Here is a 17,500-nt window from a genome sequence, read left to right as displayed (position 1 = left end):
TCTCACTCACTCTCTCTCACACAGATAATAGTCCTCTCTCTCTCTCTCTCTCTCTCTCATGCTCTCTCCCTCTCACACAGATAATAGTTCTGTCTCTCTCTCACACAGATAATAGTTCTGTCTCTCTCTCTCACACACAGATAATAGTTCTGTCTCTCTCTCTCTCTCTCACAGATAATAGTTCTGTCTCTCTCTCTCTCACAGATAATAGTTCTGTCTCTCTCTTTCTCTCTCACACACACAAATAGATAATAGTTCTGTCTCTCTCTCTCTCACACAGATAATAGTTCTGTCTCTCTCTCTCTCACTCTCTCTCTCTCTCACACAGATAATTGTTCTGTCTCTCTCTCTCTCTCTCTCGCTCTCTCTCACACAGATAATAGTCCTCTCTCTCTCTCTCTCTCTCTCATGCTCTCTCTCTCTCACACAGATAATAGTTTTGTCTCTCTCTCTCTCCCTCTCACACAGATAATAGTTCTGTCTCTCTCTCTCACAGATAATAGTTCTGTCTCTCTCTCCCTCTCTCTCTCACACAGATAATAGTTCTGTCTCTCTCTCTCTCTCTCCCTCTCAAATAATAGTTCTGTCTTTCTCTCTCTCTCTCTCTCACAGATAATAGTTCTGTCTCTCTCTCTCACAGATAATAGTTCTCTCTCTCTCTCTCTCTCACAGATAATAGTTCTCTCTCTCTCTCTCTCACAGATAATAGTTCTCTCTCTCTCTCTCTCTCTCACAGATAATAGTTCTCTCTCTCTCTCACAGATAATAGTTCTCTCTCTCTCTCTCTCTCTCACAGATAATAGTTCTCTCTCTCTCTCTCACAGATAATAGTTCTCTCTCTCTCTCTCTCTCACACAGATAATAGTTCTGTCTCTCTCTCTCTCACTCACACAGATAATAGTTCTGTCTCTCTCTCTCTCTCTCACACAGATAATAGTTCTGTCTCTCTCTCTCTCTCTCACAGATAATAGTTCTGTCTCTCTCTCTCTCTCTCTCTCTCACACAGATAATAGTTCTGTCTCTCTCTCTCTCACACAGATAATATTTCTCTCTCTCTCTCTCACACAGATAATAGTTCTGTCTCTCTCTCTCTCACACAGATAATAGTTCTGTCTCTCTCTCTCTCACACAGATAATAGTTCTGTCTCTCTCTCTCTCTCACAGAGATAATAGTTCTGTCTCTCTCTCTCTCTCACACAGATAATAGTTCTGTCTCTCTCTCTCTCTCTCTCACAGATAATAGTTCTGTCTCTCTCTCTCTCTCTGTCACACAGATAATAGTTCTGTCTCTCTCTCTCTCTCACACAGATAATAGTTCTGTCTCACACAGATAATAGTTCTGTCTCTCTCTCTCTCTCTCACACACAGATAATAGTTCTGTCTCTCTCTCTCACATACACACTCACACCCACACACAGAAATGGGTTTCTCTCTCTCACACTGAAATGTCTGGACTTGGACAGGTGGCATCCTATCATAGTACCACTCTGGAATGCACTGAGCTCCTGAGAGTGGCCCATTCTTTCACACATGTTAGTAGAAGCAGTGTGGATGTCTGGGTGCTTGGCTGTATACACCTGTGACCATGGAAGACATTGGAACACCTGCATACAATGATTTGGATGGTGAGCGAATACTTTTGGCAATATAGTGTATTATCTGTGTGTGTAAAAAACAAACAAGGAAACGTTTTAATACTCTAAGCTATTAGCGCTCTCTCACTGTGTGTATGTATGTGTGTATATTTGTTTGTTTGTTTATTTATATCATAGATTGTAAGTTCAAATATTCCAGTCTATCAATTAAAGGGATGAAGGTGTTTTTGGGGCCGAAAGTTATGATATACTGCAGTACAGCAGTTACTGTACCTCACCACTAGAGGGCAGTGTTACCGAACCTCACCACTAAAGGGCAGTGTTACCGAACCTCACCACTAGTAGCTCACCACTGAGATACGGTAACACTGCCCTCTATTGTTACCGAACCTCACCACTAGAGGGCAGTGTTACCGTACCTCACCACTAGTAGCTCACCACTGAGATACGGTAACACTGCCCTCTAGTGTTACCGTACCTCACCACTAGAGGGCAGTGTTACCGTACCTCACCACTAGAGGGCAGTGTTACCGTACCTCACCACTAGAGGGCAGTGTTACCGTACCTCACCACTAGAGGGCAGTGTTACCGTACCTCACCACTAGAGGGCAGTGTTACCGTACCTCACCACTAGAGGGCAGTGTTACCGTACCTCACCACTAGAGGGCAGTGTTACCGTACCTCACCACTAGAGGGCAGTGTTACCGAACCTCACCACTAGAGGGCAGTGTTAACACTAACCTGATCACATACTGTCACGATTCATCATGATTGCTTTACAGATTTCTACAGTTAACAAATATTTGTCAATTCTGCATTCACTTTTTCACAACCCATCACACAGTTTGAACTACAGTGATTTATGTGGACTGAACTGTGCATCAATTTTCATTACGTTATACATTTATATGTATTCTGATATTTTTGAAATTTAATTCTGAATACACCTTTATTGTGATGGCTTACATCACTACTACAATTCACTATAAACACGCTCACAATAATAGCACACACTGTACTACAACTCATTATAACACACACACACTCACAATAACAGCACACTGTACGACAGTATGACACTGTATGTATTTAAGGAATAAAAACACGTGTGTCATGTATGACACTGTATGTATTTGAGTAATACTGAAGTATAAATTGGTCTGTTTTTTAGAAGTGGGTCAGAGGAGATTGGACTGGCTGTTCCTCTCACATACATGAAAATTATTAAAGTGACTGAACCTCATATCTGTGTCTGCTGTTATGGGTGATTACCCAAATTCATCATTTTTTCCCAAATTCATCATTTTTCACTTGGATTTGTGCCTCTCAAATTTGGAGTGTGTGTTCACACCAAACACAGTGTGTTTACATACTTGAGTGTGTCCAGTCTGCAGTGGGGATCCTCCAGTCTAGCAGAGAGCAGATTCACTCCTGACTCTCCTGGGTGGTTGTACGTCAGATCCAGTTCTTTCAGGTGTGAGGGGTTTGAACTCAGAGCTGAAGCCAGAGAAGAACAACCTTCCTCTGTGACCAAACAAAAACACAGTCTGCAGAAAGGAGGGAGACAGACAGAGAGAGACAGAGAGTGAGACGCATTTCCAGACCAGCTTGCATGGGGTAGCTAGAAAGGCTGGAACTGTAGTGGAGGCTTCACCCTGTGCTTTATAATAAACTACTGACATGGTGAGGTCTCGTATGGAGGTCTGGTGTACATTTATAATAAACTACTGACATGGTGAGGTCTCGTATGGAGGTCTGGTGTACATTTATAATAAACTACTGACATGGTGAGGTCTCGTATGGAGGTCTGGTGTACATTTATAATAAACTACTGACATGGTGAGGTCTCATATGGAGGTCTGGTGTACATTTATAATAAACTACTGGTATGGAGGTCTAGTGTATATCTATAATAAACTACTGACATGGTCAGGTCTCGTATGGAGGTCTGGTGTACATTTATAATAAACTACTGACATGGTGAGGTCTCGTATGGAGGTCTGGTGTACATTTATAATAAACTACTGACATGGTGAGTATATATAATATGACAGACTACAACAGCATAAAACAGACTAATAAACATTACCTACACTTCTCTATAAATATAACCATATACATACTGTAGCCTATTCATTCACATGCAGTTATTTTCTGTAGCTTGGTACTACAGCCTGAACATGTAATAAGAGGGAATGTTTTCTATTACACTACTTGCATGGCAGAGGACTGTGTTTCTCATTGAGAGAAATGGAGTAGATTCTGGGTCAGAAATGATCCATCAGAGACCTGTCTGATATAGTTACAACAATATAAACTACAACCAGAGATGGCTGTCAATAAAGCCTACTCAGAATATATCTTATATATGAAGATATCTAGTCAGTGATGATGATATCTACTACTAGTTACAGGAGCAACCATGATCACCTTACTCTACCTGCTTCACCAGGTTACAGGAGTTACCATGATCACTTTACTCTACCTGCTTCACCAGGTTACAGGAGCTACTATGATCACTTTACTCTACCTGCTTCACCAGGTTACAGGAGCTACCATGATCACCTTACTCTACCTGCTTCACCAGGTTACAGGAGCTACTATGATCACTTTACTCTACCTGCTTCACCAGGTTACAGGAGCTACTATGATCACTTTACTCTACATGCTTCACCAGGTTACAGGAGCTACCATGATCACCTTACTCTACTTGCTTCACCAGGTTACAGGAGCTACCATGATCACCTTACTCTACCTGCTTCACCAGGTTACAGGAGCTACCATGATCACCTTACTCTACCTGCTTCACCAGGTTACAGGAGCTACCATGATCACTTTACTCTTCCTGTTTTACCAGGTTACAGGAGCTACTGTGAGCCTTCTGAATGTGCTCCTGTGCAATAAACAATGTTAGAAAATCTTTTGAATTATTTGAGCATGTACTACCTTCACTGTTAATACACCCAGAAGACTATATATTGTTGGTGAATATCCGGTGAATTTCATGTGTATGCTATAACATGGCAAATTTTTGGTATATCATGACCTTATAACATGTCTTTCAGCAAAAAATAAAGAAAAAACTGATTAAAAGGAAAAATATAAATGCTTGTTTAGAACAACAAATTCCATAGTCCTTCATTTGTCCTTCAAAGCCATTACACAGGCTGTCTAAGATTAAATTAATGTCAATCATCAGCCAGAAAGAACCTCATAAGAACCTCAATTTTTCAGGACTATGGATGCTGGGAAATATGCTAACTACTCACAACTGGCAGGCTCCAATCTCTCCTGTTATAGTTACACTTGATACTGGCAGGCTCCAGTCTCTCCTGTTATAGTTACACTTGATACTGGCAGGCTCCAGTCTCTCCTGTTATAGTTACACTTGATACTGGCAGGCTCCAGTCTCTCGTGTTATAGTTACACTTGATACTGGCAGGCTCCAGTCTCTCGTGTTATAGTTACACTTGATACTGGCAGGCTCCAGTCTCTCGTGTTATAGTTACACTTGATACTGGCAGGCTCCAGTCTCTCGTGTTATAGTTACACTTGATACTGGCAGGCTCCAGTCTCTCGTGTTATAGTTACACTTGATACTGGCAGGCTCCAGTCTCTCCTGTTATGGTTACTCTTGATACTGGCAGGCTCCAGTCTCTCGTGTTATAGTTACACTTGATACTGGCAGGCTCCAGTCTCTCGTGTTATAGTTACACTTGATACTGGCAGGCTCCAGTCTCTCCTGTTATAGTTACACTTGATACTGGCAGGCTCCAGTCTCTCCTGTTATGGTTACACTTGATACTGGCAGGCTCCAGTCTCTCCTGTTATGGTTACTCTTGATTCTGGCAGGCTCCTATCTCTCCTGTTATGGTTACTCTTGATTCTGGCAGGCTCCAGTCTCTCCTGTTATAGTTACACTTGATACTGGCAGGTTCCAGTCTCTCCTGTTATAGTTACACTTGATACTGGCAGGCTCCAGTCTCTCCTGTTATGGTTACTCTTGATACTGGCAGGCTCCAGTCTCTCCTGTTATGGTTACTCTTGATACTGGCAGGCTCCAGTCTCTGCTGTTATGGTTATTCTTGATACTGGCAGGCTCCAGTCTCTGCTGTTATGGTTACTCTTGATACTGGCAGGCTCCAGTCTCTGCTGTTATGGTTACTCTTGATACTGGCAGGCTCCAGTCTCTCCTGTTATGGTTACTCTTGATACTGGCAGGCTCCAGTCTCTACTGTTATGGTTACTCTTGATACTGGCAGGCTCCAGTCTCTGCTGTTATGGTTACTCTTGATACTGGCAGGCTCCAGTCTCTCCTGTTATGGTTACTCTTGATATTGGCAGCTGCCAGTGATGGGAGCTTCATGATGCCTGCTGGGGACTGAACCCTTGCTACAGTGACGATGGCACATCCCAATGCAAATGGAATGGAGTTTTACTCATAAATGTCCTGGCAGTTTCCAGGATGGGGAGTTACAATGCAGTGTAACTGATTTATACCAGGGCTAGGATTAAAAAATTCCAGAAAGACTCCAGTTTGAAAAAAATTGAACACATTCTATAACATCTTACCATCCTTCTCCTTACCATCTTGCCATGGCAATTTCAGAAAATGCAGCAATTTTCACTAAAATCTGATGCATCACAATATTTATTAAATAACATATTAAGCATGTAGAAATAAAGACATCTTGAAAATTTCCTGCTGTACATTCACAGCTTAATGTTTGCACTGAAGAATGAATTCAGAGAAATCTTACCTGAGTATCTCTAGTTTACAATGTGAACTGTTCAGCCCAGCTGAGAGATGCTCCACTCCTGAATCCTGTAATTCATTATGACTAAGGTCCAATTCTCTCAGGGGGAGGTTTGCTGTTTGAAGAACTGATGAGATCATTTTACAGGTCTCTGCAGTGAGGTTGCAGTGAGCTAATCTGTAAAAGGGGAGAAATACAGCTGAGAGTAAATTTCAGGAGAAGGTGAGAAACAATGTTTGACCATTTTAATGAACAAAATCTAATTTAGCATATTATATATGTATATATATATATATACACACATACACACACACACACACACACACACACACACACGATTGGATATCATGCAACATACAGGAAACATTATATATAATCCATTGCGTTGCAATGTGTACAGTGTAAATATGAGTGTATTGAGCTCTGTAAACTGTATATGAAATACTGAATCTCAGTAGTAGCACAGCAGTAGCACATGTGATGAGTAGATCATTACAGTCAGAAACATCATAATACGAGTGTCCAAGCCTCATAATGAACTTCCCTGAAAGAGGTGCTTATGTAGTAAATAAAGTGTGTGTGTGAGGAGGGGAGGTTTGAGTCCTGGTTTTACAGAAGGGCCTGGACAGTGATGATGGTACACTCCAATGTCAGCTACCACAGCTTCACCGCAGTTATTATTATTACATTACTTAACACCTTTCACATGTGCAGTTTACAGTTTAAAATCTGATGCATCACAATATTTATGAAATAACATATTGAACATGTAGAAATAGACATATTGAAAGCGCCCTGCTGTATAGTCACAGCTTAATATTTGCACTGAAGAATGAATTCAGAGAAATCTTACCTGAGTATCTCTAGTTTACAGTGTGAACTGTTCAGCCCAGCTGAGAGATGCTCCACTCCTGAATCCTGCAATTCATTACGACTAAGGTCCAGTTCTCTCAGGGGGCAGTTTGCTGTTTGAAGAACTGATGAGATCATTTTACAGGTCTCTGCAGTGAGGTTGCAGTGAGCTAATCTGTAAAAGGGGAGAAATACAGCTGAGAGTAAATTTCAGGAGAAGGTGAGAAACAATGTTTGAGCATTTTAATGAACAAAATCTAATTTAGCATATTATATATATATATATATATATACACACACACACACACACACACACACACAAGATTGGATATCATGCAACATACAGGAAACATTATATATAATCCATTGCGTTGCAATGTGTACAGTGTAAATATGAGTGTATTGAGCTCTGTAAACTGTATATGAAATACTGAATCTCAGTAGCAGCACAGCAGTAGCACATGTGATGAGTAGATCATTACAGTCAGAAACATCATAATACGAGTGTCCAAGCCTCATAATGAACTTCCCTGAAAGAGGTGCTTATGTAGTAAATAAAGTGTGTGTGTGAGGAGGGGAGGTTTCAGTCCTGGTTTTACAGAAGGGCCTGGACAGTGATGATGGTACACTCCAATGTCAGCTACCACAGCTTCACCGCAGTTATTATTATTACATTACTTAACACCTTTCACATGTGCAGTTTAGTTTAAAATCTGATGCATCACAATATTTATGAAATAACATATTGAACATGTAGAAATAGACATATTGAAAGCGCCCTGCTGTATAGTCACAGCTTAATGTTTGCACTGAAGAATGAATTCAGAGAAATCTTACCTGAGTATCTCTAGTTTACAGTGTGAACTGTTCAGCCCAGCTGAGAGATGCTCCACTCCTGAATCCTGTAATTCATTAAGACTAAGGTCCAATTCTCTCAGGGGGAGGTTCGCTGTTTGAAGAACTGATGAGATCATTTTACAGGTCTCTGCAGTGAGGTTGCAGTGAGCTAATCTGTAAAAGGGGAGAAATACAGCTGAGAGTAAATTTCAGGAGAAGGTGAGAAACAATGTTTGACCATTTTAATGAACAAAATCTAATTTAGCATATTATATATTATATATATATATATATATATATATATATATATATATATATATATATATATATACACATACATACATACATACACACACACACACACACACACACACACACACACACACACACGATATCATGCAACATACAGGAAACATTATATATAATCTATTGGTTTGCAATGTGTACAGTGTAAATATGAGTGTACTGAGCTCTGTAAACTGTATATGAAATACTGAATCTCAGTAGCAGCACAGCAGTAGCACATGTGATGAGTAGATCATTACAGTCAGAAACATCATAATACGAGTGTCCAAGACTCATAATGAACTTCCCTGAAAGAGGTGCTTATGTAGTAAATAAAGTGTGTGTGTGAGGAGGGGAGGTTTGAGTCCTGGTTTTACAGAACGGGAGGTTAGTGATGTTTTCCAGGACTAGAACTAAGCCTCCAGTGTGACATAAACTGCACACACCATCACTTCATTCCACCTCCATGCTGATGTGACTGTTTTACAAAATGTAGCAATTTTCACTGAATATCTGATACATCCCAATATTTAGAAAGAAAACATCCTGAAACTGCCCTACTGTGGATGCACAGTAAATGTTTTCATTCAAGAATGAATTCACAGAAATCCCTCCTGAGTGTCTATAATAGTACATTTGCTGTATATAGTTTATACTTTACTTATGGGTAGGAAACACTATTCTGTACACCTGTCTTACAGGTACACTTATAGAAAAGTTCATAAGAGTAACTTTACAGTTTATAGTTCACACTCTACACACCCGTCTACCCTTAACCAGCTCTCTATATAAACTCTACACACCTGTCTACCCTTAACCAGCTCCCTAGATAAACTCTACACACCTGTCTACCCTTAACTACCACCCTATATAAACTCTACACACCTGTCTACCCTTAACCAGCTCCCTATATAAACTCTACACACCTGTCTACCCTTAACTACCACCCTATATAAACTCTACACACCTGTCTACCCTTAACTACCACCCTATATAAACTCTACACACCTGTCTACCCTTAACTACCACCCTATATAAAATCTACACACCTGTCTACCCTTAATCTCCTCCCTATATAAACTCTACACACCCGTCTACCCTTAACCAGCTCTCTATGTAAACTCTACACACCTGTCTACCCTTAACTACCACCCTATATAAACTCTACACACCTGTCTACCCTTAACTACCACCCTATATAAACTCTACACACCTGTCTACCCTTAATCTCCTCCCTATATAAACTCTACACACCTGTCTACCCTTAACTACCACCCTATATAAACTCTACACACCTGTCTACCCTTAATCTCCTCCCTATATAAACTCTACACACCTGTCTACCCTTAACCAGCTCTCTATATAAACTCTACACACCTGTCCACCCTTAACCAGCTCCCTATATAAACTCTACACACCTGTCTACCCTTAATCTCCTCCCTATATAAACTCTACACACCCGCCTACTCAGTCTTCTAAATTCCTGCTGTTAATCATGACTTTTTGCTCTGCTTTCCTCGTCTTTGATTGTTGTAGTGTTTTTGTACATCTGGTCTCTGATCTCCTGGGTCTGTGATTGTTGGACAGTGTTTTTGTATGTCTTGTACGCCACTTATATACGGTTTTGTCCAGTATATTTAATCACGTATATACTGTTTCCACCCCTGATGATTCTTATACCCCTCCCAGATGATTCTAATACTCCTCCCTCCCATCCCTGCAGTCTGCTGCTCCTGCTATCAGACTCCACCTCCTGTCTATCAAACACCTGCATCTGTGCTCTTTCACTGTGGTTTTCATATGTGGAAGAAAATCTGATTCAACCTCAGTTAACTAAGATACAGTGATTGTGGTTAAATACTCACAGAGCCCGTCTACAGTTGCTCACAGCTGGGAGGAGTCTCCAATACCCATTTAGAGATGTTTTGTATTTCTTCAAGCTCAGTTCATCCAGCACCTCCTCTGACATCTGCAGCTGGAAGGCCAGTGCTGAGCACTGAGCCAGGGTGAGCTTTCTGGAAGACTCTTCCTTGAGGAATTTCTGGATGTTTTCATGTAGAGAGGTGTCCTTCATTTCAATCAAGCAGTGAATGAGATTGATGTATCTCTCAGGGCTCACATTCTGTTTCTGACTCTTTCTGAGGTTTTGTATTATTTTCTTGACACTCTCCGGGCTGCTCTGAGTGGGTGTTAGTAGGCCGTGTAGGAGTTTCTGATTGGATTCTAGGGAAATGCCATGAAGGAATCGGAGGAAGAGATCCAGCTCTCCTTTTGGTCTCTTCAAGGCTTTATTCACTGCACTTTTCAGAAAAACATCCAAGGAAACTTCAGGAAAAGATTTGCTCCTTCCATGCAGAAAGATCTTCAGTACCTCCATGTTCTTTTCCACATAGCAGTGAAACACATAGAGAGCAGCGAAGAACTCCTGAAAGCTCAGATGTACAAAGCAGTAGACCTTCCTCTGGTACAGCACAGATTCCTCCCTAAAGATCTCAGTGCAGATCCCAGAGTACACGGAGGCCTCAGTGACATCAATGCCACACTCTTTCAGATCTTCTTCATAGAACATCACGTTTCCCTCCATCAGATGTTTGAAAGCCAGTTCAGCCAGTTTCAGAATCATGGACCTGTTGGATTCCAGATGTTTCTTTTGATATTTTTCCTTTTTCCCCTCATACTTCTCATTCTTCATGTTGATCTGAGTGTGCAGGAACTGTATGTACATCTCAGTCAGAGTTTTAGGGATTTCTGTATCAGTTTGTTTTAGTATTTCCTGAAGCACTGTGGCTGAGATCCAACAGAAGACTGGTATGTGACACATGATGTGGAGGCTCTTTGCTGTCTTTATGTGTGAGATGATTTTCTCAGCTTGGTCTTGGTCACTGATTCTCTTCCTGAAGTACTCCTCCTTCTGTGGGTCCGTGAATCCCTGAATTTCTGTCACACGGTTGATGTACCGAGAAGGGAGTTGATTGGCTGCTGCTGGTCGGGAGGTTATCCAGATGAGAGCAGAGGGAAGCAGCTCTCCTTTGATGAGGTTTGACATCAGCACACCCACTGATGATGTCATGCTCATGTCAGACACTTTATTACACTGGGAAAAGTTCAGTTGAATTCTGCTTTCATCCAGGCCATCAAAGATGAACACAACTTTGCGCACATCATATATCTTTGGGTCCAGGTCTTTTATCTCAGGGTGGAAGTCACACAGGAGTCTATGCAGACTGTACTGGTCATCTTTAACCAGGTTCAGCTCCCGGAATGGAAGCACAAACATGAAATCTACATCCTGATTGGCTTTTCCCTCGGCCCAGTCCAGAATAAACTTCTGCACTGAGACAGTTTTCCCAATGCCTGCAATGCCTTTAGTCAGAACAGTTTTGAGCTCTGGCACTTCTGGGTCTTTATCTTCTTTTGTTTCTGTGTGGCTGACACCTTCAGCCATTTCTCCTTCAGGACCTTGTACAGGTTTAAAGATGTCTGAGCAGTAGATTGGCGTGTCTTGTACCAGCTGTTTCCTGAGTGTTTTCTCCATCTGTAAAACCTCATGTTCTTCATTCACTTCTTCACTCTCTCCATCTATGATGTAAAGTTGTGTGTAAACCCTGTTCAGGAGGGTTTTATTCTCTTGTGATTTGGTTCCCTCAAATAAACTCTCATACTTGTTCTTCATGCTGGTTTTGTGTGTGTGTAGGACGTCATCCACTGGTGTGCGAGAGTCCTGCTGTATGGACACTTCCATGTCTTTGTGTGGGTGTAGAACAGGTCGGGTTCTGAATCTCTTTCTGCACTGGGGACAGGAAAAGTCTCGTGATGGAGCAGACGGGTCCCAGTAGCTGCTGATACACTGTCTGCAGAACCTGTGTCCACAGGTGATGGAGACTGGGTCTGTCAGAACCTGCTCACACACTCCACACCTGGACACCTGGAGGAGATCACCCCTCCCCCTGCTAACAGAGACAAAGAGCAAAGGGAAGATGAGACGAAGAGAAGAGATTCAACAATAATGAGAAAATAAAAGGTATGCATGGAAAAGGAACAATAACAAAACACAAGACAGGAAGATGAGGTAATAAAATGATATTGTAAGCAGGAAAATGTGGATGGTTTAAAATAAACTGTGTTCATGTAGAAAAGGCCTCTGTAGACTTCAGTAAGGGTTCAGATGGTCTCTGTGTCAGACCTCTGAAAATAGTGGTTGTGTAACTGTCCTTGGAGAAAGTGTATAAAGATCATGACCTCCTGGGCTGGTAGACATATTCTGGACTGTGACTCATTTGTGTGACCTGCCATTCTCTTCAATTAATTACTGAGTCTGCAGCTTTATTTTCTATTTAAAAAGTAAATAATAATATTACTGGAATTTGGGAAAGATTAAGGAACCACAAAGAGATGGAAAAATACACACACACACACGCGCACACACACACACACACACACACACTGTAGTGTAGTCAGACTGAGAGTATATATACACTAACAGTCAGTAACCTCATACAGTAATGATGTAAAGAAAAAGTAAAGAAAAATGAGAATATATGATTTTATATTTATGGATGGATGAAGTAACGTGTATGATTTAGTATTAGAATATGATCAGGAAATAAATTCATTTCTATCTCTCTTAGGAACGTAGTCCAGGGACAGATCACAAACACGTTATGCTCTGACCCAGACAAAATACAGACAACAGAGACACATGAATCTGAAGAAACCTCTCTGCTGACACCCACTGAGATAGATGAAGATTCCTCAAGCTGAGGAGACATGTAACTCTGGGTAGGTATAAGATGACATTTAGTGGTGATATAGAGGTATTAACAGTATTAGACATGTAACGCTGGGTAGGTATGAGATGACATTTAGTGGTGATATAGAGGTATTGACAGTATTAGACATGTAACTCTGGGTAGGTATAAGATGACATTTAGTGGTGATATAGAGGTATTAACAGTATTAGACATGTAACGCTGGGTAGGTATGAGATGACATTTAGTGGTGATATAGAGGTATTAACAGTAGGAGACATGTAACTCTGGGTAGGTACAAGATGACATTTAGTGGTGATATAGAGGTATTAACAGTAGTAGACATGTAACTCTGGGTAGGTATAAGATGACATTTAGTGGTGATATAGAGGTATTAACAGTATTAGACATGTAACTCTGGGTAGGTATAAGATGACATTTAGTGGTGATATAGAGGTATTAACAGTAGGAGACACGTAACTCTGGGTAGGTATAAGATGACATTTAGTGGTGATATAGAGGTATTAACAGTAGGAGACACGTAACTCTGGGTAGGTATAAGATGACATTTAGTGGTGATATAGAGGTATTAACAGTATTAGACATGTAACTCTGGGTAGGTATAAGATGACATTTAGTGGTGATATAGAGGTATTAACAGTATTAGACATGTAACTCTGGGTAGGTATAAGATGACATTTAGTGGTGATATAGAGGCATTAACAGTGGGAGACACGTAACTCTGGGTAGGTATAAGATGACATTTAGTGGTGATATAGAGGTATTAACAGTAGGAGACACGTAACGCTGGGTAGGTATAAGATGACATTTAGTGGTGATATAGAGGTATTAACAGTAGGAGACACGTAACTCTGGGTAGGTATGAGATGACATTTAGTGGTGATATAGAGGTATTAACAGTATTAGACATGTAACGCTGGGTAGGTATGAGATGACATTTAGTGGTGATATAGAGGTATTAACAGTAGGAGACACGTAACTCTGGGTAGGTATAAGATGGCATTTAGTGGTGATATAGAGGTATTAACAGTAGGAGACACGTAACTCTGGGTAGGTATGAGATGGCATTTAGTGGTGATATAGAGGTATTAACAGTAGGAGACACGTAACTCTGGGTAGGTATGAGATGGCATTTAGTGGTGATATAGAGGTATTAACAGTAGGAGACACGTAACTCTGGGTAGGTATGAGATGGCATTTAGTGGTGATATAGAGGTATTAACAGTAGGAGACACGTAACTCTGGGTAGGTATGAGATGACATTTAGTGGTGATATAGAGGTATTAACAGTAGGAGACACGTAACTCTGGGTAGGTATGAGATGACATTTAGTGGTGATATAGAGGTATTAACAGTAGGAGACACGTAACTCTGGGTAGGTATAAGATGACATTTAGTGGTGATAGAGGTATTAACAGTAGGAGACATGTAACTCTGGGTAGGTATAAGATGACATTTAGTGGTGATATAGAGGTATTAACAGTAGGAGACATGTAACTCTGGGCAGGTATAAGATGACATTTAGTGGTGATATAGAGGTATTAACAGTATTAGACATGTAACTCTGGGTAGGTATAAGATGACATTTAGTGTTGATATAGAGGTATTAACAGTAGGAGACATGTAACTCTGGGTAGGTATAAGATGACATTTAGTGGTGATATAGAGGTATTAACAGTAGGAGACATGTAACTCTGGGTAGGTATGAGATGACATTTAGTGGTGATATAGAGGTATTAACAGTAGGAGACGTAACTCTGGGTAGGTATAAGATGACATTTAGTGGTGATATAGAGGTATTAACAGTAGGAGACATGTAACTCTGGGTAGGTATAAGATGACATTTAGTGGTGATATAGAGGTATTAACAGTAGGAGACATGTAACTCTGGGTAGGTATGAGATGACATTTAGTGGTGATATAGAGGTATTAACAGTAGGAGACATGTAACTCTGGGTAGGTATGAGATGACATTTAGTGGTGATATAGAGGTATTAACAGTAGGAGACATGTAACTCTGGGTAGGTATGAGATGACATTTAGTGGTGATATAGAGGTATTAACAGTAGGAGACATGTAACTCTGGGTAGGTATGAGATGACATTTAGTGGTGATATAGAGGTATTAACAGTAGGAGACATGTAACTCTGGGTAGGTATGAGATGACATTTAGTGGTGATATAGAGGTATTAACAGTAGGAGACATGTAACTCTGGGTAGGTATAAGATGACATTTAGTGGTGATATAGAGGTATTAACAGTAGGAGACATGTAACTCTGGGTAGGTATAAGATGACATTTAGTGGTGATATAGAGGTATTAACAGTATTAGACATGTAACTCTGGGTAGGAATAAGATGACATTTAGTGGTGATATAGAGGTATTAACAGTAGGAGACATGTAACTCTGGGTAGGTATAAGATGACATTTAGTGGTGATATAGAGGTATTAACAGTATTAGACATGTAACTCTGGGTAGGTATAAGATGACATTTAGTGGTGATATAGAGGTATTAACAGTATTAGACATGTAACTCTGGGTAGGTATAAGATGACATTTAGTGGTGATATAGAGGTATTAACAGTAGGAGACATGTAACTCTGGGTAGGTATAAGATGACATTTAGTGGTGATATAGAGGTATTAACAGTATTAGACATGTAACTCTGGGTAGGTATAAGATGGCATTTAGTGGTGATATAGAGGTATTAACAGTAGGAGACATGTAACTCTGGGTAGGTATAAGATGACATTTAGTGGTGATATAGAGGTATTAACAGTATTAGACATGTAACTCTGGGTAGGTATAAGATGACATTTAGTGGTGATATAGAGGTATTAACAGTATTAGACATGTAACTCTGGGTAGGTACAAGATGACATTTAGTGGTGATATAGAGGTATTAACAGTATTAGACATGTAACTCTGGGTAGGTATGGGATGACATTTAGTGGTGATATAGAGGTATTAACAGTAGGAGACATGTAACTCTGGGTAGGTATAAGATGGCATTTAGTGGTGATATAGAGGTATTAACAGTATTAGACATGTAACTCTGGGTAGATATAAGATGACATTTAGTGGTGATATAGAGGTATTAACAGTATTAGACATGTAACTCTGGGTAGGTATAAGATGGCATTTAGTGGTGATATAGAGGTATTAACAGTAGGAGACATGTAACTCTGGGTAGGTATAAGATGACATTTAAAGGGTCTGTGTCTCTCTTAATGAGATGGTGTTTACTATTGTGATGGAAAATATTATTTGATCATGTATTATCGTGTGATTCATATGAAATGATTCATATATAATCATGTTAATCCTTTCCATCATATAATCCTATATGAATGGTTTAGTCTGCAAACTCTGTCTCTGTATATTGTGTGAACAAATGACTGTGGGAATGTTGCTTTATGACCTGCATGTGTTGTGACCTGCAGGGGTCCTAAAGAGGGATTAGGCTTTTGTTTTCTTGCAAATGGTGTCTGTCCTTTGAAGCGTCCTGGCATATGCAGGAATGTTCATCACCAAATGGAGCAGGGAGTGCGTAAACAAGATCACAGAGCACCCTGTCCCTGGGGAGGAGGTTGAAGTTTAGATATAAGGAGTAGAGTCAGTCTACCCCTTTAGAGCTTTCGCTTTCGAGCATTAGCTCTCACACAGCTGTGTTTTGTGTGTCCTATTTTCTTATTAAATTACTCTCTTAATCACGTCTGACTTGCTGTTTATTCAAAATTCCAGCACAGAAATTGGCGTTGTCGGCAGGATCAGCGAGAGGCACCACGCGGAGCAGCGGTGACTAAACTTCGAGGACGCTCCTCAGAGAGAATTTCTCGACTGAGCTGGAGAAAGAGGGAAACCCACAAGAATACAGTAAAGTATCTAACCAGGGAACGATGTCCCGCTTGACTCCGGTGGTGTGCTCCGCCTGATCTAACGCACTGAAAGTAAGTGGTGGAAATAGTAAACTAGTTTTTAGAATATAGAAATATAGTTCGAATATAGAAATCCACCAGAGTTTACCTGAGGGTGTGCCTGAGTAGAGAAAGCAGCGTAGTAGAGGAATACTAGCGCTCAAAAAGGAGTCTGGGACTCCAATAGCCTAAAAGAGTTAGGCACACTGTGTAGACGTACAAGTGTAAGGGAAAATAGGCCCGGGCCGACAGGACGCCGTACATAGAAAAAGAAGGGAACTCTGTTAACCAGCACGAATTACTGGAGTGGAACTAAATCAAACCGATGTTAGAGACGTGATTAACAGAAGAAAAAGAAAAAAAAAAGGGGAGAGAGTTACTAGTACCCATATTGTTCATATTATTTGGTTATATTGCAATCACATTTATGCAATCACCCTTACCTACAAAGAAAAAAAAAAAAGGGTAAAGGGCAAAGTAAGGAAT

At 40.5% G+C, this 17,500-nt stretch overlaps 1 protein-coding gene and 1 long non-coding RNA gene across 4 annotated transcripts in view; both read right to left on the bottom strand.

Moving 5' to 3' along the window:
- The window catches only part of LOC145659499 (uncharacterized), a 4,811-nt gene extending 1,850 nt beyond the window's left edge, over positions 1-2,961 (bottom strand). Inside the window, exons 1-2 of the long non-coding RNA XR_014125721.1 lie at positions 2,277-2,961; positions 1-1,897 (exon numbers count right to left, since the gene is read on the bottom strand). The exon at positions 1-1,897 is cut by the window's left edge and continues 1,850 nt beyond it. This is a non-coding gene — a long non-coding RNA (uncharacterized LOC145659499). The remainder of the gene's footprint in view (positions 1,898-2,276) is intronic.
- Positions 1-17,500, bottom strand: part of LOC145656919 (NACHT, LRR and PYD domains-containing protein 3-like) — a 486,221-nt gene that overhangs the window by 66,334 nt on the left and 402,387 nt on the right. For 2 of the 3 annotated variants that reach the window (XM_081709973.1, XM_081710003.1), the window contains 5 exons: positions 10,192-12,276; positions 8,042-8,215; positions 7,206-7,379; positions 6,356-6,529; positions 2,969-3,142 (listed from right to left, as the gene is read on the bottom strand). In XM_081709973.1, the coding sequence (XP_081566099.1) occupies positions 2,969-3,142; positions 6,356-6,529; positions 7,206-7,379; positions 8,042-8,215; positions 10,192-12,276 (2,781 nt within the window). The remainder of the gene's footprint in view (positions 1-2,968; positions 3,143-6,355; positions 6,530-7,205; positions 7,380-8,041; positions 8,216-10,191; positions 12,277-17,500) is intronic. The other variant, XM_081710046.1, reaches the window with a different exon arrangement.

This window comes from Electrophorus electricus, chromosome 1 (assembly GCF_041902795.1).
Source record: "Electrophorus electricus isolate QZ-2024a chromosome 1, ASM4190279v1, whole genome shotgun sequence".
Taxonomy (NCBI): domain Eukaryota; kingdom Metazoa; phylum Chordata; class Actinopteri; order Gymnotiformes; family Gymnotidae; genus Electrophorus; species Electrophorus electricus.
The sequence above is the reverse complement of the archived record's forward strand: the minus strand, read 5'-3'. Positions and strand labels throughout refer to the sequence as shown.